A 24,096-nucleotide genomic window follows, 5' to 3' on the forward strand; every position below is an offset into this window, starting at 1 on the left:
TCATATACAGCCTCAATGATTTATCTGTAGTCTCTGCATTGGCCGTGAAATATCTAATATCAGCCACAATAACTGAGTCGGAGCGTAATGCGTCTGCCTGGGTATTAAGGTAACCCTCTAGTTTTGTTATTCTGTGAGCAAAATTACATTGCATGCTTTAGAAATTGCCTGTATAGGATGGTGCTTCTTCATTTTCACCCTGACACCTCATCTTTGTTGTTGCTTTCACAGCTTTGCAACCGCCAAATAGACCGAGACTCTGTACCTCAGATTTTTTTCCCCTGACCCCTCAATAGCACTGCTTGTGAAACTTGTATGTATTCCATTCCCAGTGTAACTGATTCAGCAACAAAGAATAAGGGAAAAAAATAGAAAAAAGGAATAGAAAAGCCCTGCTGCGAGCCTGTCCAGAGGTTCAATCAAAGTCCTGAAGACTAGTTGACATGCAGGGTGTGGAGATCCCTGCAAAGTTATTGAACTTCTTTCTCTAGGTTTCTCTCTTTCTTTTCAAACGGCAGCTTTTTATATTACCTGGCAAAACTTTTCTGTTTTCCCGCCCCCTCTGAGTCTAAAGCCGGAGCCTGTGGTTTGAGAGACCCACTGTCCCTTGATTAGGTTCTGCTGGTGTGTATGATCAGTGAACCGGAGCAGGCTCACAGTCAGAGCGACGTGGTGGGGTGGCAGCTACATCCCGCCAAGTATCTGGATGGTGATAAGTTCATTGTTGTGCCCTCCTGCATGCCCCAGATAAGCCCCAGCTTGTTGTGAGTTCACCACAGCGTAAGCAAGACACGGCTGGTCAGATGGTGCCGTTCGGACGGTTTGTCATTCTCAGCTCTCTGTGTGTTTAGTGCTAATTTAGTGCTAAGTCTGATTACACACACACAAATAAGTCTGCCGCATTCAACACACTCTGCTTGGATTCTCAACAGAGGTCGAGAGCATATTGTATTTATACATCGATACAAAAGTTCCAAAAGTTGTTTATGCACCCTAGAAACAACTCTATAGATCCATAAATCTGGCAGTTAGAAGCCCCAAATGAATGTGACAATCAGTGAACTAGAAAGAAATCCAGCCTCTCTTGATGGAAAGCCACCAGCTGTTTTTGTCAAGATTATTCATCCTGCTCTACAATGGCATCTGTGGCTTTGACGGAGTGATAATTATGACACGATCAGTAATACAGCGTGACGGGATCACTCTGCAGGATTCAGGGACATCTAGCTGCAAAGTTGCAGATTGCAACCAACTCAATCATCTCATCTTATATAAAGCTTTACTGGGGTGTGTGATAAAAACCTGGGAAAGCACAGTTTTGTGTTTCCTTGTTCTTTGTTTTCACACCTTTAAAAATTGTTTTCATATATTTGAAGAAGATAAGCACTGTGTATATATATTAATATATATAAACCCAAACAAACTTGATCAGTGCATTCATTGTTTTTAATCTGAACATTACTGGATAAAAGCTTTGGACTAAACTGACAATTTACAACAACACCAAATGTCTCTTATTTGAAAAAGAAAAACAAAGCATGTTTCAATCTGTGAAGTTTCTACTTTAAAGTTAAAGGTTAATTCCGGGTATCTTTTATTACTTGGGCTTCTTCAGGCATGTGGGCGAGATGAAAAATATCTAAAAGTGTTGCTTTAATAAAGAGGATTTAAGGAGTGCTCCTAAAGTTTCTGCTGATACTCAGAAGCACCACAAACATTTCATCTGAAGCCCTGCCGAGAAGACAAATAGCAGAAGAACAACATCGAGGCATATTTTAACAAGAGACTTTACAGGAGAGCCGCCATTATTTACAGCCCTACAATACATTGAGCAATTACATGCCCTAGCATGGGATGCTTCGGCAAAAATATGAATGAACTACATCCGCAGAGTCCTGATCAGTTTTGTGCATGTGGAAACCATGAATATGGCAGCTCATTTACATCTCAGTTCACTCTGTGCCCCTTCTAGGAGTAGACCAGGATCCCAGGGATAAAAGGCTGAGGCATAGACTGGTGGAAGAGAGTTATCTTCCCTGAAATTACCAATCAGAAATGAAGCACTCTTGAAAGATTATATCTGGATGCTCGGCAATCCACCACTGCCGTGCACATAGTTTTGTTTTGCTGCCTCAATTTCTCTTCCCCTTGGAAACTCATCTTGTCACCTTAACCCTTTGTGTTTCAGGCATATGCAGTTAGAACATACCTAATGTATCCAGAACAAAACAGTCAGATTAAATGCACTCTAAATTGTAACGGTGATATTTTCATATTGATCAAATAATCGAAAGGTTAATGGCACTCCACTAGATCTGATTAATTTTGATGGAGCCTGAATGAATCGGTCTGATCTAATTAAGGTGTTTACATGAGGTTTGGAAAGTCCCAATCAAGAACTTTTTGTTCCTGATCTATTTTATTAACAACTTGTACAACATCTTGTATTCAGAGTCTCAATCCCATACTTGCATTTTCCTACAGCAAAAGACCTGCAAGCTGGACATCAAGTATATATTTATCGGATATTTAATGACAGAGATCTGGTGTTTTGGTGTACTCTTGACCCTATAACCAGTCACTCAAAAAATGTCTGAATCAGGACCTCGGTTTGATACTTGAGACTGGATCAGGACCGTGTATGACTATAATATTGGAACGCAAACTAGTCGTATTTTTTTCCTTTTCGCGAATCGGTAACTAATTAATCCACAAATTGATGCAGGTTTAAGTGTTGATACTGTGCTAAGAACAAGTTTAAGAAAGATCCCAGTACAGGTCAGACCACCTTAAAAACCAGATTTGATAATAGCGGGGTCACAATGTATTTGTCATACATTACTGCGAGGCATTGGGATATATTTGCAAACATGGTGCATGTAATTGTCTCATTAGATCTGTAGGTCAGAATATTTCAGCCACTTCTTTGTCGATTATGACAATTTTGATTCATCTGCACTTCTAAAGATCCACACTGTTCTCAGAGGCGATAGTCGGTGTATGTGAAGCTGCTCAGTGCAACTTTGTGTGAGGAAATGATTAGATAAAAGCCATTTTTGACTGTAGATGCAATTGTCTTTATTGTCTTGTATGCAGAGTATTGCAGTCAGTGTGTGTTAAGGCCTGCCTTTCTTTTTGAGTAGTGTTAGGGAAGTTGTGAAAGTATCTTTTCAGTGTGTAGCCTGTAACAGTCAGCAAGTTGTCATTCGATCCATACCTCATCGATGTTTTGTCTAAAGCCAGCCTTCCATTGGATGGCTATGCCTAACTGCTTTGTGGGGGCTCAACTGACTCCAGAGTCACGGATTAAACAAATCGCAATGCTTGCCCAATGTCTTTGCTCTTTACTGAAGATGGACAACAGAGAGAAGAGAGTGCAAGTCAATGGATAAAGCTTTAGTACAAGGCTTGGAGCTTCCTTTATCCTCCGGGATAGTTATCTTACACGGGATCGTGTTATCTTTTTGATGGTCAGATATCCATCTCCCACTTCACCCAAAAAGATAATAAATCAGCACATCATGCAGTTTTGTATGTCTTATGTGAAAGCTTTCCAGGGAAAAGTTTAGCAAATTGTCCGTGTTAAGCAAGATTGTGTGATAAATCCCTTTGGATGATTATTAGTGGCAGCTATAAGTCTGTGTTCCAGGACATTTTAAAAGACTTACTTGCAGCGACTATTGATTTACAATAGTGTGATTCCAACAGAATTTTGCAGCACGTATAACAGCCATGTTGCACATCTGTGGTGTAAAAAGTTACTTACCTGTTTAGTTTCACCAAACTTTTCAGAACCTCATAAGCTCTTTTTCCCTCTTTGCCCTCTGTTGAAAGTCAGACCATTATTGCCTTTTTCCTCATCGTTCCAGTTGTTGCAGTTAACTCAAATTGTTCTGGTTTGAGCTGGCATCAAACCGCATCTTATTTTCATTCTTTCAGTTAGAGCAATATCTACTGCTTTGTGGGACAGGTTGTGGATCGATATAAGGACGCATGGCTTGAGTTGCAGTAAGTTTGGTTTGTTAAAGCAGAACAAAAATAGTGCTAAGCAGCACAAGGTGTAACAGAGAAGTCAGTGTAGATGTCTCCTTGTTATGCTCCAACTTTGAGACTTTGCTCCATTAACATTTACATTAAGCCGAGTGGTCACTCTTATGTGAGGTAACTGATTCGTCTACCAAGATAGTTCATCAAATATTGAACATTTTAGCTGTAACTTGCTTCAGTAATGTTCAGCATAATGTATTCTGTGGCATAAATGGGCATTTATGAAGTTCAAGATTTTTATCTGGGCTTGTAGAAAACAACCTAATTCGATTTAAGATCTTTGTTAAACACTAAGGTTGAAGGAGGCTGAACGATGTGGGCCTTTAACTCTCTTACAAAACACAGCTGTCATAAAAATGGATACTAGGATCTATTGTTTTTTTAGCTTAGCTCCAAAACATCACCTCTGGTTATTGCATTTTGAATATTGCATTGAAAAGCAACACTTACTCGCTAAAATACTCGTTCAGTGACTATGGATCTGAGTATGGTCTTTCTGTAAAGTAGGGGCCACTCGCATTGTCAGTTGTCACAAATCACATTGGTGTAGTGTCAGAAAAAAAACAGTTGCAAAACAGTCTCCAATAGTTGGAGAAAACTACATAAGTAGAGCAAGAAAGGCTGCCAGTCAAGCTCTAGGCTAAAGGTGGATATTTTATAGAAATGTGCTAGATCAAAGAATTATGTAAATTCTTATGAATTAGATTATTGCACTGAGGCAAATGTCTGCCACCTTATCTGTTTCTTTCAATCACCTCCATTAACCAATAAAAATCAACACCTTGGAAGTTGGAAATGACCAGAATGGCTAACTTTTCATCAGCGCTGTCTTTCATCTTTTTACTTCGGGTGTACATTCTGCATTTCCTCTTCTGTCTTCCCATCTCTGTCTCTCCTCTTCAGGAGAATATTGAATGCAAAGTTTACAGTTCATGTCAGGAGAGAGTCTCACTTATCAAAGCATCATGCAGGAGATGAAGACAAAGAAACAGCAAATCTTTGCATAGCTTTGCAAGTAACACGTCTCTGAGACTGACCACGCAACCGTACGCTGTCTCCTTTCCGCTTGAGCAATCAACCGTTGCTATGTTTACCCACTGTAATAATCAACATTCAGTATACACAGGGATGTATAACAGTGATACCAAAAGCTGCTTTTGATCCAAACCGCAAGGGGTACATTTCTGATGTGGGTGACAATAAAAGGTTCAGCATCTACACGTGAGAGTCAGAAGTCAATGCTGTCAGTAACATTTGGCAAGTAACTGTGTCTAGGTGAGAATGATTATATTATCCCATGCTGTTATTTACTTTTTGTTCTGCTATTCTCTTAAAGTGTGAGGTTTTTCTTTCAGCAGAGGGTTTGGAACACATGTGCCCAAGCCCAGCTTGTAGAATAATGCAACACCTATTATCAGTTAAAAGTGTGGGGAATTAATTACCAGATTCCAGGTGTTATGATAAAGTTTAAGGTTAGAATATTTCTGTCTACCTTCCGTCACAGCTCTTGTCTTTCTGCCGCACCTCGAACATATGCACACCATCAGGAGTTATTTGAAGAGCAAATAAAATCCTAAGAACATTTGACATAAATGAGACCCCATTTCACGCCACTAACTCGTTTGTCTGCTGTTGTTGTAATGTGGTAAAAAGTGTGCATAAAAGACCAGAGACTGGCTCGCAGAAAGGAACCCTGCTTCCTCTCAACGACTGCTATCAGCCTCCATTAAGGAGGAATAACTCTGTTGTGGAGATGTATTGATATTGTATTGCCCTGTGTAAAGTCATGCTGAAAAAGAATTGGAAAGATGCCAAATGACCTATTCACAGTAGTCTTAACAATTGGAGAACAAAGCCTGGATTGTGTTTGTTTCTTATGTTAAATACATCTTTATTCTATTTGTTTGTGAGCAAAAACTGCCCACGTCAGTGAGTCATGAGCTTCCTACTTAAAGAGGAACGACTTGTGATTCATGCAGTGCTGGGCTACCTGTGCTACTTGGCAGGCATGCTAAATTGCCCATGGGAAGAGCCAAGCAATCCCCACATTATGTTTTAGTATTCAAGGTGACTTTGGAAGCAGGGTCATTTAAACCGTTTTTCTTTCTGGCGTTAAACTTTTTTTGTTCTCAATTAAGACCCGATGAGAACTGGACCGGTAAACTGGCAGAGTAAGCCTCCGGAAAAGATTAATGAAGTCCTTTAACAAGAAGAATGTTTAGGATTCAGCCAAGGAAAATAATTTCCACACGTTTGTTTTGCAGAATAAGACTGGTCTTGATTTTCACGTGTCTGACAAGCTGCATCCAGGGGAAGAGTCCAGGACCATGCAATGCATGGAACGAAACACAAAAGCTGGTCGTGCTGGTATGCAAGGGAAATAGGGATTAAGATATTTTCCACAATCAACATATCTCTTGCACATGAAGATTAAGTTGTTTTCCCATTTTGTTGCTCTGCAGAAGAACAAATGGGTTAGCCAATGAGACATAACAGAAATCGTAATTGCTATTCGTCTCAGGATAGTAAATGACTCTGGTGTTTGTTTGGTTCATTGCACAGCAAGTCCCTTCTTTGCAAGGACTGACGTGCGTGTTGAATTTAGTCAACACTGAGATCAGAGGCGGCATTATAGGGAAGTGGCAGTCCTGTTAATCTCATTGTACATGGAAGCAACGATTAAATTTGTACTGAGGACCTACTTTCCAGTCACAGTATGTGTGCATGTTATCATTTTTGGCAAAATAATGTCGCACAATTGTCTTAATAAGAGATTATGTGCTTGAGAGTGTGTGCTTTGGTTTTGTGGTGGCATCTTGAAAGGCTGGCTTGTCCGTTTTCTCTGTCTCAGAGATTTGTGCCTCCAATCCAGTTTAACAAAAGGCAAGAGGAATTTTGTTGTTGGTATTGAAGAGACTGTATATAATGGCATCTTACTGTGGATGTAAGAGAGAGAGCTTTCATTGCTTTACATGTGGTGCTGGTGAGTAAAGGTGTTTATTAAATCTGGTGAAAGCAGCACCTTAAAAGAACATCAGTACCGTGATGTATTCTTATGTGAAACAAAACAGAAGGACTGAGTTCAGTTTTCAGAGGGATTTAAAACAAATCCTACTCAAAGTGGGCGTGGTTTAGTGATGCAATACTGAGCTGCACAGTGTCATGGCGTTAAGAAGCTGAAGGGGAAAGATTAAAGTGTGAGAAGAAAGAGGATTCATATGTCTGAACAAAGTGAACAAAGAGAAACGTATTAAACCACATTCTTTATTGTTTGCTGAAATCCAAACATAAGGTTCTCACTGTGATTTTGCTCTGCTTTTCTTTTTCCTTTTACACATATAAATCTTGCCAAAAGCAAGACAAGCGAGCAGGCAGTTGATAGAACTAAGACTTTATTCAAACAAAGCCAAAGAGGATGCTGAAACAGGGAAATCTAAGAGCTAAACTCCAAACTAACTCGTAGCGACGACAAAGATGTGCCAATGCACAGTGAATAACGAAGGGCATATACAATGGCATGGGTGATAAAGTGAGGGGATGCAGGTGAGTGATGAGGGACTAGGGAACAGGTGTTGCCATGGTGATCTAGAAACAAGAGAGGGGCAGCTGAGGTAATCACCAAGGGCAATGAGGGGCAACAGAGAAAAAAACACTCTCAAACGATTACTTTGGTTACATAAAAGCAATAAAAGCAAACAAAAAGTCACATGGTCTTTTCCTAAGCTCTTTTCCTTGACCCTGTTTGAAAATGTCATGTCAAAGCAAAGATGGGAATAGAAATTCTTAAGTATTAAGGAAAACGTAACCACTGTGAGAATTCAACCAAAGTTACACTAAACTGTGGTGTGTCAGTTTGAGAAGTATTCTACAGCAAAAAGGCTTTAGTTACTTACAATAAAACCATATCATATTATTACACAGAGGCACCAAACATAAGTAAAGGATATCTCATGTTAGTTTACTGAGATATATAAAACAGTATCATCAAAGTTGGTCATTTAAAAAAGGAACGATGAAGGCACAAAAGTAAAATATGCTGTCACACACTGCTCACTTTCACCCCTGTGTCCTTACATTTAGCCACACAAATCACAGTGAGTACGAATGGAGAAATAAAATGGAGCATCACTATGAAAGTTAAGGCTGCATAGAACAGTGGTACAGAATCATCTCTTTCCTTGCATGAAGGTAAGGTTGTTTCCTTGTTATATGGAGAATTTAAACAGATCCCTTCATGGCTACTTGTGGTTATGCAAATAATTCTGAACAAGGCCAATAAACACACGACCAAGACTGGAGTAATTTCATGAAACCAAAAACCATGGCAACATACCTTTTTAAGAGGAAAAAAGGTAAGAAATGTTCTTTTTTTTTTTAGAGAATCACAACAATTGTGGAACTGAACATGTTCGCATGTCATAAGAAGAAAAACAAAAAGCTCTAAAGGAATCATTCCATTAATGATGATTAAGTTCTGAACATCGTTTCCATTGTAAAATCGATGCTGCTTCACTGTTGCATGCAGCGCATCACGAGCAGGAAGACCGTTAATGTTATTTGTAATGCTTGTACATTCTCGTCTATGGCGAGTCAGTATGTCTGCCGTGGAGGAGACTTATTTCATCTTATTTCATCTTGCAACAAAATAACAGGTAAACAAAGCTACTGCTGTGTTAACCGTCAACCGTGTTCATCCCAAAAGCATCAATTGTTTGAAATGACAGTCGAGAACAGATGGGTTACTGTATATCAGGCAGCCCTCTCAAAGCAAGTGTCTCTAACTCCAGCTGTTATCAACACACGAGTTGAATTGGGATCTTTTCAGTGTTAAGTTGCTACTTATTCCACTCTGTAGGCTCTGTAGCTGCGGAGCCTGTTGTCCCGGCTTTATTTTGTCTGCCTCCTCATACAGTGACGCTTTACACCTCAATGACTTTCATTTAAACAGCTTAGCAACCTGTCCAAACTGTTTTGAAGTCTCAAATCTTGGCAGCAAAATGTTCCATCTGCTCCGCCTCGCTTTTATTGGGCTTCATCTGAGTGATCACAGTTGCAGAAACCCTGTAGTGTGCGTGACGTTCCTCGACTGGAATTTCTAATCACAGTCAAGTGGGGTCAGTCTTATTGAGTCTCATCAAACGGTGCTCCATGTATTTTACAGCAGCTGCTGGCAGAACCGCCTGTGATCTCGGCTCACCTTGAAGCGGACCATTTCCCCTGTTCTCGACGCATTGTGTCCCATACATAAATCGCGACATTTTGAAAGAAGAACTTTGCAAGTTTCCACAAACTGCCATTTGCCTCGGTTAAAATGTCGCCTCCCTTGTTGGGTTGCTCGTCAGGAAAGGGACCGACTTTGACTGATTGCTCCGTTTCTTTTTTCTATCAGACGGAATAAAGAATACCTTAAAATGAGGCCAGAGGCTTTTGCCTTTTCCCACGTCGTGGTTTCCAAGATACTGAAACAAGAAATGACTTATTCGGCCATGTAGACACATGACGAATACGATGACGAGCACCAAAAGTGTTTTCCTTACAAACCCAGGAGTCAGGTTACTGCCACGCTGTGGACTTTGCAGAGTCATCTTAGACTTTTTCATGTCGCTGAAGCATTGTTTGCTGGCAGTCTTGGTTCTTTGTGGCTGTGTCTTAGCTGGTGGTAAGAAAATGGTTGATAAGCCTTTGAGATATATTCAGGTGTCTGCTAATACATGTCTGTACACATTTGCTTGTGTTTGTGTGTGGAGGGGGTGATGGCAGCAGGGTTTTGTCCATGCGTCGGGGTTTTGAAAATACCTATCAAAAACCCAACCCTTTATCTCTCGTGTGTTTTTCTTTCTCTATACCTCTTGATTTCAACCTCTACTCCACCACTCTTGCCCTACTCAGCTTCGATTTTAAGTCCCCCACCCCTTCTCAGTAACCTCCCCTCCCACTATGACGATGAGAGGAGAAGTAAGAAAGGGCAGCTTCCCCTGACACCGCATGAGGATGTGAGCAGAATAGCTTCAGCTATCACCACTTCTCACTATTACACACACGCACATGCCATTCCGGTACTGTTAAATCCCAGCACAAGCACACGTCTTTGCGGCCATATGGTTTCCTCCCCACTTCTCCGGTATCACACTGGGTAAACAGGCCACAGAAAACAGCACTTCTCTCGGATTGTTGTTAACTCCTGATTTCCCCAAAACAGATCTTTTCGTCTCTTCGCATTAAACTCTCAGCTGTTTGGGCATGCTCAAATTTAAAATGGAGAGGGGCCTTTTAGTCTTTTTGTTTTGTGTGCTGTCACCATATGTTGTGTTCTGCTTTTAATAAGACCCAAAGCCTGCATGCATTTAACAGAAAACAGGATTTTGAGTCGAAATGTAAAGCATCCATTAAGTCCAACTCAGATGCCTCATAGATTTCAATTTACAAGCTCGAATTGCCTTCTAGTAGTAATTCATCCAATTCCAACAAATTACAGCTGAATTATATGAGTAAGAAGGCAGTAAGTGAGCATCCCAGAAAGCTGTGTTTGATATTAACAAGCCTTTTACCTCCGGACTGTCATATAGTTGGGGTGCGTTTGATCTTTTTTTAATCTTTCTCAGCCTAATTAGATCCAATATACGCTCCATCTTGCTGCTATGAATAGTCTGTAATACACACAAAATGGTCAATCTACTACCAAAGATGGTCCCAAACAAATCACTTTTTGACCTTTTGATAAAGCACAAACGTCTTGTTGAGCGTCAGAAATGGAAGTAGTGAGAGATGGATGCATATGTTACTGTTGGGAGCTTTAAAAATATGTTTTGCAGCATCAAATCTGATATTTGGCATTTTGCCTTGAAGATTTTAAAACTTAAAAAACAAACCCACCTTCCCCAAGTCAAGAATTGTACTTATGCCTTATGATGAGCAGTCCCAGTCAGTTTGTTTTGTATAAGGAAGCTTAACATTCCTGACTGTTTGCTGTAGGAAATGAAAACTGTACAAATTAAACAGGTGCCCTAAAGTAAATCCAGACTAAAATCAGTAAAATTGTTCAATTAAATTCTAAATTATTATTAACGTGAAGAGCTTTGTTCAAAATGCTCTCAGCAGTGTGCAGTGCGCACACACACTTGCATTCTTTAGATATATGTGATATAAAAGAGGAGAGATGGCCGGTGTTGGTCTCTGTGCTTATTCTCTCATCCCCAGATGCTCTTGAATTTCATTTGTATGTTTAGTTCTGTATTGGGAAGTTGGCTGTAAAATCAGCGTCATATCGTTAGTAGTTTCTCACCATGTTTTTCTCTTTAATTGCCTTTAAAAAATTGCTTTCGGGAATTTGTTTGTCTTTATTTATCTTTTTGAAAGCAGCGGTGCAGGCTGCATGTTGATTACAGATGGAGCCAAATTAAAATTCACAGCACTATGCATTAAGGTCCCCACCAGCATGTGCTCAAACTGGGGAAAACTGGTCTGAGTAATGACACAGCATGAGATAAAACATCTCGTGGCATATAAATCACTGCATGCATCTTCTCTCTGAGTTCGCTGCGAATCAGCACATGTGGATATACAGTAGGTGCTGCGAGGTGTAATCAAATTGTTAAGAAATAACTACTGCAGACTGCAGTGAAAAACGCAGCACTTTATTTCCCATGTCACGGCTCCAATTTCGCTCCAGACACCAGTTTGATGCAGCTGTATGACATCTGCAGAATTTATTCTATTAAAGTTCCAAAAGTAAAGTAAGCAGTTTAGCTTTGCTTGACTGACTCGCTTCTCTTATTACTGTAAAAGATGGGATTAAAAACAGGTGGGAAATAAAGAACCCTGTTGGAGAATTGAATTTACCTTTAGAAATGTTGTTCTAGAAATACAGATGGTGATTTGATTAAGTATTGGCGTTTACTACATGTGTTTATTTTTGCTTTCATTTCAAAGGCATCTTTATTGATTTAATGAATTTGTGTATATTACTTATTTATTGACTTGAAATTAATTAAAATGGCGTTCCATCTTGGATACCCAGCATCACCCTGCAGACTGATTCATAATTTTCCAATTAGCACAAAACTTTTTAAACGGTATTGCTTTACTTGTGTACTTAACTACAAATTTATGTATATCAGTTTACAGTATGCTGTATATTATGTGATGTTTGTGGTATGGAGAGAAAGCACAGCTTCGGTTTATCTATTCAGAAATGTCACTTTATATTCAACATTTTCCAGTTTTCACTTTATGAATATTATCCAGCATGCGAGTTATGAATTATCATAATACGAATAACCTTATATCCTGTTAAGAAAAGTCTCAGATATTAAATCTGAGATGGGCAGAGATTCATTGTATGCACATATTATGGCCTTCCACTTTGAGTGATGGTTTTCATGATCAATTGAAGCTTTGTTTCCATGGTTTCCAGGATCCTCCAATCAGTGCCACACATCCAAACGGACATGTGCAGCAAAGGAACAGAGGAGTCCCAAAGAAGCAAGGTTACAGGCATAAAAGTTAACGGTTTCAATAAGTCAACGATGAACTCTGACCTTCTGTGAAGGCCGAACAGATATATTGTGAAAAGTTGATACTTCACAATCCCCTTCAGAAATGAGCCATGGTGAAGTTGATGTAGTTGTAGGACAGGCCTGAAGGACAACCTCGAAGTGTTGACACTTGAAAATGATCTGGAAATTAGTGCCGCGTGTCTCCTTCATACTCTTCCTCTCACAGCCGCTGGGCTCTCAGCCTGAGAAATGTCAAGTTCTCTTTTATGGTCGTTTATTACTGCTAAGTTTGGGGAATTCAGAATCAACAGCTCCAAAGTAATTTCTGCTTATCACCATCCCCTCCGGTGACAATGCAGTGTGACGATTGTTATCGTAACCTCCTTGGAGCACATTGTAAAGACAGAAAGGGCATAATTGTGGCATAGCCTCAGGGAGACTCAGTTTAGACACAAGCTGTGTCTTGTCTTTCCGGAGGTTTTCCTCCTAATAATGTGGAGGTGGCTGCTATTTGTCTTTGGGAAAGAATTTTTACTCCAGAGGTTTTTCAATATGAATTATCAAGATCTGGATGCATGTACTGACATGTGAATGTTTGTCACCCCTGGTCAAAACTGTGTTCATTACGTGAATCGATGAGGTGAATAAATGAGAATAATTGAATGCTGTGAAGACATAGCCTGGCATTGTCACGTAAAAGTTCATGGTTTCAGATTATTTCTTTCAATCTTTCTGAAATCATTATCATGCTCTGTGGACTATATTACTACCGAGTTCTTTGCAGCTTTAGGTTGAGTAATATCATTCTAAAACTTGTGTGGTTCACCTATTTACTCACAGTTTTACAGAGTGATGAACCCACACCATCTATTCTTCTGAAAGGCTTTTGCTTCAAAATATTTTCATTTGGGATTGAACCACTTAAACCTGCCCACCTTGAATTCTGTGAACAGATGTTATCAAAATACTTTGGGAGGTTTTAGATATATCCTCCAGATGTGCTGTAATACTCTATGGACACTGGCCATCTCCCATCTATAACTATCATCAGTAATACCTGAGGATGCAGTATGGTTCTCTCAACAAAACAAGGACCAACATGTTTTCCGAACAGTATCCCTCACACCTCTTACAAAAGTATCTATTATTTCTGTACAATTGCAACCTCGTAATGAAGTTGCTAAGAAGCATATGACAAGGTGATGGACCTGGAATTGATCTTGGGTCTCATACATTGTAAGAAATAACACTGTAAAGTACAGTGAGCGTTTTTTAAAATGCATTAAAGAGTTTTAATGTTATATGACGGCATGCTCAGTTGCAGTATATTACAGTAGATTAGCTTAAGTTATTATTATTATTATCATTATTTTACAGCGGACATCACTCGTTATGTGGAGAAGGTTGTAAAATCTGTTGCATTTGATTTATTTTCGTAAGTGTTCGCAAAGCTAAGAAAAATTAAACCAGTTACAGCATGTCAACCTTTTTATGGAGAGACATATTTTACCCAATAATAAACAATACCATAACCATGTCTGAATTGTGTGCACATTATTTATACCTATAATAACAGTGTTATAAATGTGGTAATTTACTGCAGCCATAACAGAATGATTTTCTTAATTTCCTGGCCACAACCGAATGAGAAGTTACTGAGGTTGCCATCCTATTCAGAGAAATGGAAGAAATAGGTGCATAGGTTTTTGATATGTCTTTATGTGGTTTAGAATGCAACTGCTGTCAATAGGGAAATAAGGTCTTATTTCTCTGATTTACAGCTCTCTGCTGCAGCTCATGCTATAAGCCCTGCAAACACAGTGTTTCGAAATGGCAGAGTCAAGGGGGGGGGGGCAATATTGTGTTTTGCAAGTAGTCATGAAAAATTGTGGCTGTGCATGCCTTTAAGTCAGAGGAAAAATGTTAAATATGTTTTTGTTGAAATGTTGACAGTGGGCAAACGATAACCAAGCATATGTGCCGGGGTTGAGCCCCGGAAAAACCTCTGCCCAACTCGATCCCTCTATGTTGCCAAGAATAGAAAGAGATATTAATGTGGGCGTCTTGCTCCGTGGGGTGTTGTGTTTTATTTTGGTAAATCCTGTTTCTTTGTCTTTGGTTGACTTCCTTTCCTGTGTTACACTTGGCTTCTGATCCTGATTACTCTCGCCTGTTTTCAGTCCCATCGTATACTCCCACCTGCCTTTTGTTTTCTCCTTGCCACATCGTTGTGTGTTTCTTCTCCCCTGTGACTCCCTACCGGTTAGTTATGAGATTTTGGACAGTTCTGTTTTGGACTGATTGGATTTTCTGTTACACTGTGACTGTTTTTTGGAAGGCATTCAATCCTTAAAGTTCCATTTCTGTCTGCCTCCTGTCAGCTATTGGGTCTACTTTTTCCATGAATCCTTACAGTGGGAACAGATTTTTATTGACAGCAGATTATAGTGTACTGCACAGAAAGCTATGACTAAACTGTGATCACTGATCAATGCGGTTGGAGGTTAATTAAATAGAATACATTTTTTATATGGATGCGCTGAAAAGTCAATACAATATTTTTTTGCAACAGCTGCCAAAAAAGTCAAATGTTTGATATTGTTTGCAGCAGAAAGAGCCTGCAGGGCTCCACAGGGCCTGTATGAATATTTTGCTGCTGCTGTTTTACACTCAATCCCTCATCACATTCAGAAGCATCCTCCAATGAGACGAATGATTTTATTCCACTATTGACATTTTACTGTGATGTTATTGCCTGGAGCAGAGAAAAGCCTCCCTACTGAGTGCTAAAATTTGACACCTTTATTTTGTAGAATTCAACAAAAAAAAGATGCTCCTCTGTCCATCCTGGAAGCTGCACCAGATAAACTTCACCACTTCACTGTAATTTGTTTCATTCTTTCATGTTAGACTAATCCTACCATAGTAATCATCAGCATCTATTTCTAATTCTTTAATTCCTTACATCAATTCTGCTTCAGTAAAGTCCTTTCAGACTGGTTTAATTTAATGGAGCACACTACACATGCTAATGATAATCATTATGGGTGGAAATGATTGGAGGAACAGGGTTTCAGACACTCTCCCTTAGAAAAGAGATTAGTAACTTAGATGCATCACTATTAAAAGAAAATAAGCTGTTTTAAATAGTATGATATTTACTGAAGAGCACTAAACTAATTCGTTGGTTGCCTCATAATAGCCGGCCATCCCAAACTCCAACTGTCACTTTATAGTGTATCTGTGGTGGCAAAGCTCCAATAAGAAGCTACTTTGCAAAAGTTAACATAAATCAAAGGATGTGTCAGACTGACATGCCTCTCAGTGGAATAAAACGCATTTGAAATTTTAACCATACAGCAATTTGTTCACTCCATTACCTCTCAGATATAACTAGGCAGCCACGTCCCCTAATGCAACTCTGTGGAAGCAGGCTCTTTTAAGGATTTCAATCATCATACTGCGTTGAATTTTTGCATGATTTTCAACTGGTTTGATTTGTTGCACATGTCAAATGTGTAATGTTCCTCTTTGTCTGCCTGAAGATTTTGTCCACGGTGCACGTGTAATAAATCTTTATGAGCCACAGAACTCTCTTGAAATTCCTGTTAATCACATTCCGGAGGTCCAGTCGTTCCATCGGTCTCGTCTTGTGATCGTCTGAGCTGGCACCGTCCATTTGCACATGCTTAAATTAATGGTTAGGCTTTCAAAACCCCAAAGCAATATACTACTGCTTTTGAATTCCACAAGCATTGGAGCTCCTTTAAAGGTAATGGTTCAGTAAATCTGCATGCAGGGGAGGTTAACTAATAATGCAACGTAATCAGATTACTTTGAAGCATTTTAATGCTAGTAGTTGGCCTCTCTCTCCAACGCGCGCTTCTTCTCTTCTTCAATCTTCCGTCTCAGCCTTCCTCCTCTCCTTTTTCCCCCTCGCTCCGGCTGTCTGATGGGTGGCTCTGTATATGGGCCTGTACAGCGGTGGTCTCATTACTCAAGCTCTCTTGCCGAACTAGTCCCCTGGGAGAGGGAGAACACTTTAAAAAGTGCCCTGTCACACTGTGGCACGTGATTTGCATTTAGGTTAAAAACCAGTCCGGAGTCTTAAATCTTATTTATGGGTAGAGGGAACTCCCTGTTCACTGCGGCATCGGGGCATCAGTTATTGTCAAGCTAAACCTTGTTATCCTCTTACAATCATAAACACACACACACTGCTGTATCACAGTAAATGTATTAAGTGTTTTGATTTGTAAACAAGTTATAATCTCTATTAGGGTTATGGCTATTATCCAGCATACGAGTGCTTCTTTTGCCAGTAATCAGTGTAATGGGCTGTCTAACAAAGAGGGCGAACGCTCACGCTGAGAGAGGTAAAGTGCTGTATTGTAGTCTTTTGCATATGCTTGAGCATGTGCACAAAATATTAATGATGTCTTTGCATGAATAGTTTAAACTTGGTAAGTGCTTAAATAGATGGCGAAAAGAGAATAAGCCGTCATATGAACATAAGAATAATTTGAGCTTGTTAGCTACTTTTCAAAGGACTCTTTCTTTACTAAGAAACAAAGCTTAGTATATCTAAAGTGCAGCTTTGCACAGCTATCACAGCAGTTTTTTAAAGGCATATGAAATAAACCTCTTTGTATATATTTCTGATGTATTGAAGAGTTGCCCAAGGTTACGCTTCAGGTTACGCTCTCAGTCAAACCGATATTAAAGCCCCTTCTGCTGGATCCCAGGGTGAACTGCTTCTAAAAACCTGATGTATCTGTTTCCACAGCCTATGATCTTCGGCCATGTTTGGGTTCAAACTGGTTTGAAATTTCCCATGTTCGAACAGATGCTCAAAATTAGCTTCCATCAACATTAGCTTACAGGTCTTTATTATGTCCACTAGCTTGTTTTGATCTTTTTGTGTGTGTAATTGTCCTGTAGCACCAAGCACCATCGAAATTTGAACAACTGAAGTTCGAGTTCTCGCTCAGGAACAAACATTCAATAACTACAAACATACTATGCATTACAGTTTGGGCAGTAGCCAGACAGAGACTAAGAAAATATGGTCAAAATCAATACTTCATTGATTTCCCATCATGCATTACTGGCCTAGTTAACACCCATATCTTACTAACAACATGCCCCCAATTTGTTGCTGCAACTACTTTGTCTCAAAGGTCAGGCTGGGATAATCCTGGTGACATCATCATGGGATTTTTTTGTTTCAGTTTCACTTCAGAACGAGCTGCTTCAGAACCACAGAATACATTGTGCATCAGTTTTCGCAGCCTGATAGCACTCACAATTACTAGTTAACCGACCTTAATCTGTAAAATCGATTCTTTTTCCTCAGCTGAGCATAAATCTAGGACACAAAGTTTGTGTTTAGTGATTTGTGCCATTCCGTTCAAGCATTAAGTTTGTGCAAGCTGACTAAACAGATGACGATAATTTAAAGCTCTGAATCATCGGAGACCCACAAAGTGCAGGTGCAAATCTTTTGCAACCTGATCTGTGTTCCTAAAGTTTTGCACAGTGAGTGGAAAAGCCTGCGATCAGCAGTAAAATCTTGCTTGCAGCCATACATCTCAGGCAGTAATCAGTGTAATGCTCTTGTGTGGCATGGGCCTAGCCTGTGTTTATATATAGATCCCGACACAAAGCTTTACACTGACAAGAGGGTCTTGTGGCGCACAAGCTCTGCTGCAAACGTCAAGCCTTTCATACTTGACGTTTGCGCTCCTCTGCAGCTTTGCCGTGGTTTCAGGCAGAGTGTATGTGCTGCAACTCACTGTCTGAGTCATTTATTTCTGGGCATTTTCCTTTGATCAGGCCTAATCCTCGTTATTATTTACGGACCGATTTTTGTCCTTGCAGCCATCATCGCTGTGCCGTAAGCTTAAAACACTACATAGCCTGGACTTTGATCGGTTATGGACTATTCTCTAATGGAGTGTGTATCCTCAGTTCATCCCCACCATTAATCTCTACTGTGCATTGTGATCGTCCTTGCTGCTGCACTACATTCACTCAGATATCTGAGTGTAAAATTAGCTTTATTATTTGATAGTCTGCACTGTCCACCACTGGAGCTACTGTGATATATTTGGATAATAGATTAGTGCAGTGTACTGGGTCATGCTACCAATTAGTGTAATTGTCTGTGTCAGTGGCAGTGGTTTCCAAAGTAATCCATCAGCAGGATAAGGATGCGTAGTGTGTGCTACACCTTAAACAGTGGCCTTAAAGATGATTTGATGTGGAAAGCTCTAATTGGGCAGTGTCAATAGAAATAAAGACTCCAGAAAGCAATGATGAAAACTGTAAGCATGTTTGTACAAACTGTAAATACCACTGAAAGAACTTTTGGTTCCTTTTTGTACTGGAACCTGTGAAAATCACATCTGTCACCCAACATATTTTCATTATTCAATAAAATTCACCTTCGTGTTTTATGATACCTCACTTTTTCAAAAGCAGTGATTTTAAATTGGTCTAAAAACTAAACTCATTCGATATTTCTTACCTGTTTTGCCTCTAATACATCAGAATTGCGAAACCTGTATTTGCGTCCCTTTTTCTAAAATGAATTCAAACATGGCCCTAAATCTCATGTTTGCAGCTGAGCATCTCTGGCCCTGATGCTTTGGAATGAGCCTTGACAGGAGACCCAGACATAAAGCAAAATAACACATGGCGTAGCTGTTTTAAATAAGCTTTCACAGGCTTCAAGTAGGCCAACTTAGTCACTGAATGAATGCCATGAGAAGAAAGAAAACAACTCAAGATCAGGGGCTCGATATGATTTATTTGGAGCACATTCAGAAGCATCCTCCAATGCAAGTTTGATCATGATAATCTACAGGCTGTTTAGGTTAAGAGTGACTTCATTGCCCAGTTTAGGTTTAATCCAGGCAGTATATACCTACACATGTTATGTATTCCACAAAATACTTTGAATTGAAATATTGCCCCTGGATGTGTTGTGTACAAAACCTGTGAATGAAGTACTTTTTCAGTTGTGAAGCAAAGTTATAAAATGTTTAATCAAGATATATTTCTAACGTGTAAATCACCACATACACTATTTACTGGGCATCGTAAAAGTCAGAGAAAGCTCCACAATCTTGTAAAGCACACAAAGTACATTCATCTCTAGCAGCAGCCGGCGACAGTGGTGCAGTAGCAGAGTTGGAGATTTTCAGTCATCCTGTTTTCGATTCCTGTCTCCCACTGCCGCTCATGGATCATGAGTTTGCTGCACCTCATATTTACATAACAGAAGCCCAGCCATTAAGCTCGGTCATGCATTCATAACGTTTTCCACTCCTGTACTCTGTGTGTGTTTTGGTGTACATCACTAATATTTCAAGCAGGCTCAGAGTAGGAATGCATTGTCTGGGGAGCTGAGGTATGACACGAAGCACACGGTTTCTCACGCTTCGCCGCTTCCATAAAATCACTGTTTACTCATTGTTATCTCTTGGGTTTAACCATTTTGTTGTGATTTCTTTTTTTTTTTTTTGTTCCTCCCATCGTGGATATAAATGATGGCAGCCAGAGAGTGGTTCCTTGTTTTTTTTAGGCAAAGGAAACAGTGTAGCACAGAGAGAGAGAGGTGATGTTCATTTAGCCTTTTCATGCTAATAGTTACAGATCAATGCCTTTTGCATGTGTGAATTGAACGTTGTCACAGATGTTAGCATTTTATTTTGACTCCCACAGGTTATGGGTACCCAGGATGTTTTCGGCTTTACATATTTTTCCTTTCTGAACCAGCTAGTACAAGGACTGTTTTCCTCCACTATTTATAAGGGCCCAGTAATTTGCTAAATTCAATACTTTATTATTCATTTCCAATTTTCTGCATTAGAGGGGTGATACGTAGTGAAAACAAACTTAACAACGTGCCATCTGTAAAATCCTAATTACAGAACCGCAGAACACAACATGATGTGCCTCTCTTTTCTGGTAAATTGCATATATTTCAGTGGATCTTTACTATAATGGCAGTTAACCGAGACTCCTCCACTGCTGGTAATGTCAACAAGATTCTCATCTGGTGTTCTTTGTCTTTTGCGTTTGGCAGAGATCTCTGGGAACTCAGAGGACATCCCTCTGGTGCGTTGGCGGCAGCAGTGGCTGGAGAATGGCACTCTGCTCTTCCACATCCACCATCAGGACGGCGGCCTGAACCTCCCAGAACCGACCGAAGACCCGGCCAGCGATTCCACGAAGGAAGAGCTCCGCATCCTGCACATCTCTGTGATGGTAAAAACCTGTTGTCCTGGGAGCAGGTGTTCACAAAGGAGCCGTCTCTACTCACAGAGATGACGTGACGTTCAAGTCTAGTCCTTTTTTTTTGCACATAGTTAAAAAAAAACTGAAACTTTTAATTGGTCAAAATGTTCATTTCATAAAGACATATAAGTTTAAAAATTGAAAGGCTGTTTTCGTGTGGTTGAGTTATTTCCCCTGAGGTGGACACATCCTCAGAGATTTCATATTTGAGATAAGATTCTTGCTTTTGATTCCGAGTCTTTTCCAAACGAAACAGCCGACTGTGCACTTTATTATCTTTTTCCTTACTACAGGGTTTAGGGATTAGTTAGATCTAGAAGATGTCTGTCAGGATACAATGGCTTCTTTGGACCATAAAAAAATGTTTCATTTACAAAACATGTTTGTGTATTACCCTTCACTGTGTGGTTTAACAATTCGTGTTTGACCCAGCGTGCATGATGTCTTAGTCGGATTTATTTCATTATTTTTCCATCTTTCAGCTGCCAGACTCGTACTGAGCACATATCTGGTGTGTGGTATCCTCTCTCACCTGCTGTTTGCTAACAGGAAATGTTAGACATAGAATAAGTTGGGCTCTAAATATAAAGTCAAAATCACATATAAAATCAATTGGAAGTCAACTCCTCAACAGTGTTTTTCTTTTAGGTATCAAAACTGATTTATATCCTTACCCTCTTTTTATTTTTTATCAGAGAGGCATTCTATTACAGCAGAAGGGCATGCATTTATGAAATTTGACATACCAGTTGCAGAATGTAGATTTTTGCTTGCGTGCACTGTATCAAACCTTATCTGCAATGTCGGCCGAGTAGGAAATGAATCCCCTCAGAACTCTCAGCGTCCTCCTCTTGCCTAAGGAAATGTATATTTATTAGATCTTAGATATGCCACACCTACTCCCAGGGCTCTTTTCCAGCCCAAAGACATAGCAATCATGCTTTGATGGATGATATGTAGTTTCAGTCATTGAAAGTATATTATAGCTGCATACACAAATGATTAGTCAGCTCGAGAACACTTTTGCCAGCAGCCGCATGTGCTGAAGAGAAGCAGAAAGACTCACTTCTACACCTTCAGACCTTGATATGATGACAAATAAGTGGCCTTGCCCTGTCCTCTGCATGTTTGCATGCATTAGCAAACATCAAGTTGATCCTCAGAGTGCAGCAGCTTGAGAGGTTCCAGAGATTCTGTTTCTTTTAATTTTCTACATTAATCTTACGTTTTCAGCCGCCGCTCTGTTTGTATTTCACATCCCCTCAGCCTGAGGTCTGTGTCTTTGTGATTCCTGATCTGCTAATTCTTCATCTTGAAAGCGCCGCAGCGATAGCGCTGCCTCAAAGGTGCTTTCAGGGAAGGTGTGGGTTGAGAAGGATTAGCATTCAAATATGAGCAGACCGTAACGACAGATGGAAACGGTGTTGCCACTGGGCTGCTCAGGCCCCACTGCAGCTTGCCACCCGGCTGGAGGCCCCGACCTATAAATCCAAAGCCGTGTCACTTGTTCGGCTCCTTGTGGACACAGAAAAGGTCCTGTGAATTCTGCTTTATGTGCTCTTTACCGTAGCTCAAACACACAAGTATCACAGGACCTTTCCATCCTATATCAGGGGAGACTATGGGATAGCATCGGTGAGCAAAGTGGAAAATGGAAAATGTGATTTGGGGGTGCAGCTACTGTGAAAAGCCAGCCTGCATCAGTTGTATGCAAATTCTGGTGTATGATCAGGCAGTAAGCAGCAGGGATGAAACATTATGAACTACGGATAATTCCAGTTTGTCATTTATGTGCCTTGTACATCATTGTGGTTTTCAATTAGCAAAACATTCACTAAAATCTGATGTCAGTACAAATGTCCAATGGGAGAAGCTGTCTGGATGCAATTGTCTAACTTTATTAATTGTCTCAACTTGAGTCTTAATAAAATCACAGGCACAAACCTGGGCCACCCTTTACAGAGCATGTGGGACTGATGTGCAATAAACTGCCTCTTAATTATACAAATAGAAAAATCCATTCTGGAGTAGACAGATTTATATTATTATCCATTCACGTGGCATTCATTTTATAAAGTGTGTACATGTTTTTATTTTTCTTATCCTTTTTCATAATTCCTGAGACACAGTGTGTGCTACTGCTAATCATTCTTAACTGACATTTCGAGCTCAGACAGCCTGAAAATGGACCTCTGGCAAGTATGGAACCAAGAAGTCGCTCCATCTGACTTCTGTGACATATCTGCATGGTCCCAAGACTGAAATGTAGCCCCTTCTGGTTCTTAAAGGTCTAACTGAACCCAGTGGGTACTGAACAACTTGTCTCCCGAATCTGACAAAAGACCTAAAGCAGCAGTTTATATTCTTACCTAATTCAATCCATTACTTACCGTTAGTCATCTTGTAGCTAGTGGGGACACATTACTGTTCTCTCTTGTGTCGGCCCACTGTGCTCCGTATATCTGGCTCACAAAAAGAAAAAGAGAAAAAGCTGGAAAAAGACCTAAGAGTATGCTGAATGTCACAAGTCTTTTAAATCTTTTCATTCCCTAACTTCCATCCTTAACATGTCTCCAGAGTTTTGTCACTATCAGGATTTCTCCTTTCTTTCTTTCTTTTATTAAAGCACATGACAAAAACATGGACTTGAACCGGTCCCTGGTCTGCAGAGCCCAGCCAGGTCAGCTCAGCCAGGAACGTGTAACCTGCCACAGTCGATTGCTTGGCCACCACAAGACAATTGATACCTAATGAATGATAAAGGTCTCCAACGCGTTAAGGCTCACAGATGAGCCAGACTTATCATTGACCTGATCCTAAAGGGGAATTAGATTCAGTGGACTGCACCATAGTTGAGATCTGAGGCCAAAAAGAAAACAATTTTATCTGTTCCTTGAGCCAGACTGTCATAGTACTTGGTATATAATTTACTTTGTAAATTACAGATTTGAATCAATGCATGAATTGACAGAAGTCTAATATTCAGTGGTTCAATTGGTGTCTTTTTGAAAGTTGGAGCCTTCCTCATACAGAGTTCAGAGCTTCTCCCTTTGTAGTCGCATCATCAAGGTGACCACAGTGTCCTCCACTGGCTGCAGCTGGTCATCCATAATAGATGACTAACCTTGTGTTTGTCCGTATCAACACCATGAGAGAGACATGCAGGTAAAATACAAATTCATCCTCAGCTTGAAGCGTACAGAGTTGCAATGTAAATCCCAAAAATGAGTATAAATAAATATTTTATAAA

The 24,096-nt window shown here is 40.0% G+C and overlaps 1 protein-coding gene across 6 annotated transcripts in view; it reads left to right on the forward strand.

Moving 5' to 3' along the window:
- astn1 (astrotactin 1) overlaps positions 1–24,096 on the forward strand; it is a 327,153-nt gene that overhangs the window by 42,899 nt on the left and 260,158 nt on the right. For all 6 annotated transcript variants that reach the window (XM_072364268.1, XM_072364270.1, XM_072364269.1 and 3 more), the window contains exon 2: positions 20,635–20,816. In XM_072364268.1, coding sequence (XP_072220369.1) covers positions 20,635–20,816 — 182 coding nt within the window. The remainder of the gene's footprint in view (positions 1–20,634; positions 20,817–24,096) is intronic.

This window comes from Leuresthes tenuis, unplaced genomic scaffold, assembly GCF_036924035.1.
Source record: "Leuresthes tenuis unplaced genomic scaffold, fLeuTen1.0.hap1 SCAF_14, whole genome shotgun sequence".
Taxonomy (NCBI): Eukaryota; Metazoa; Chordata; class Actinopteri; order Atheriniformes; family Atherinopsidae; genus Leuresthes; species Leuresthes tenuis.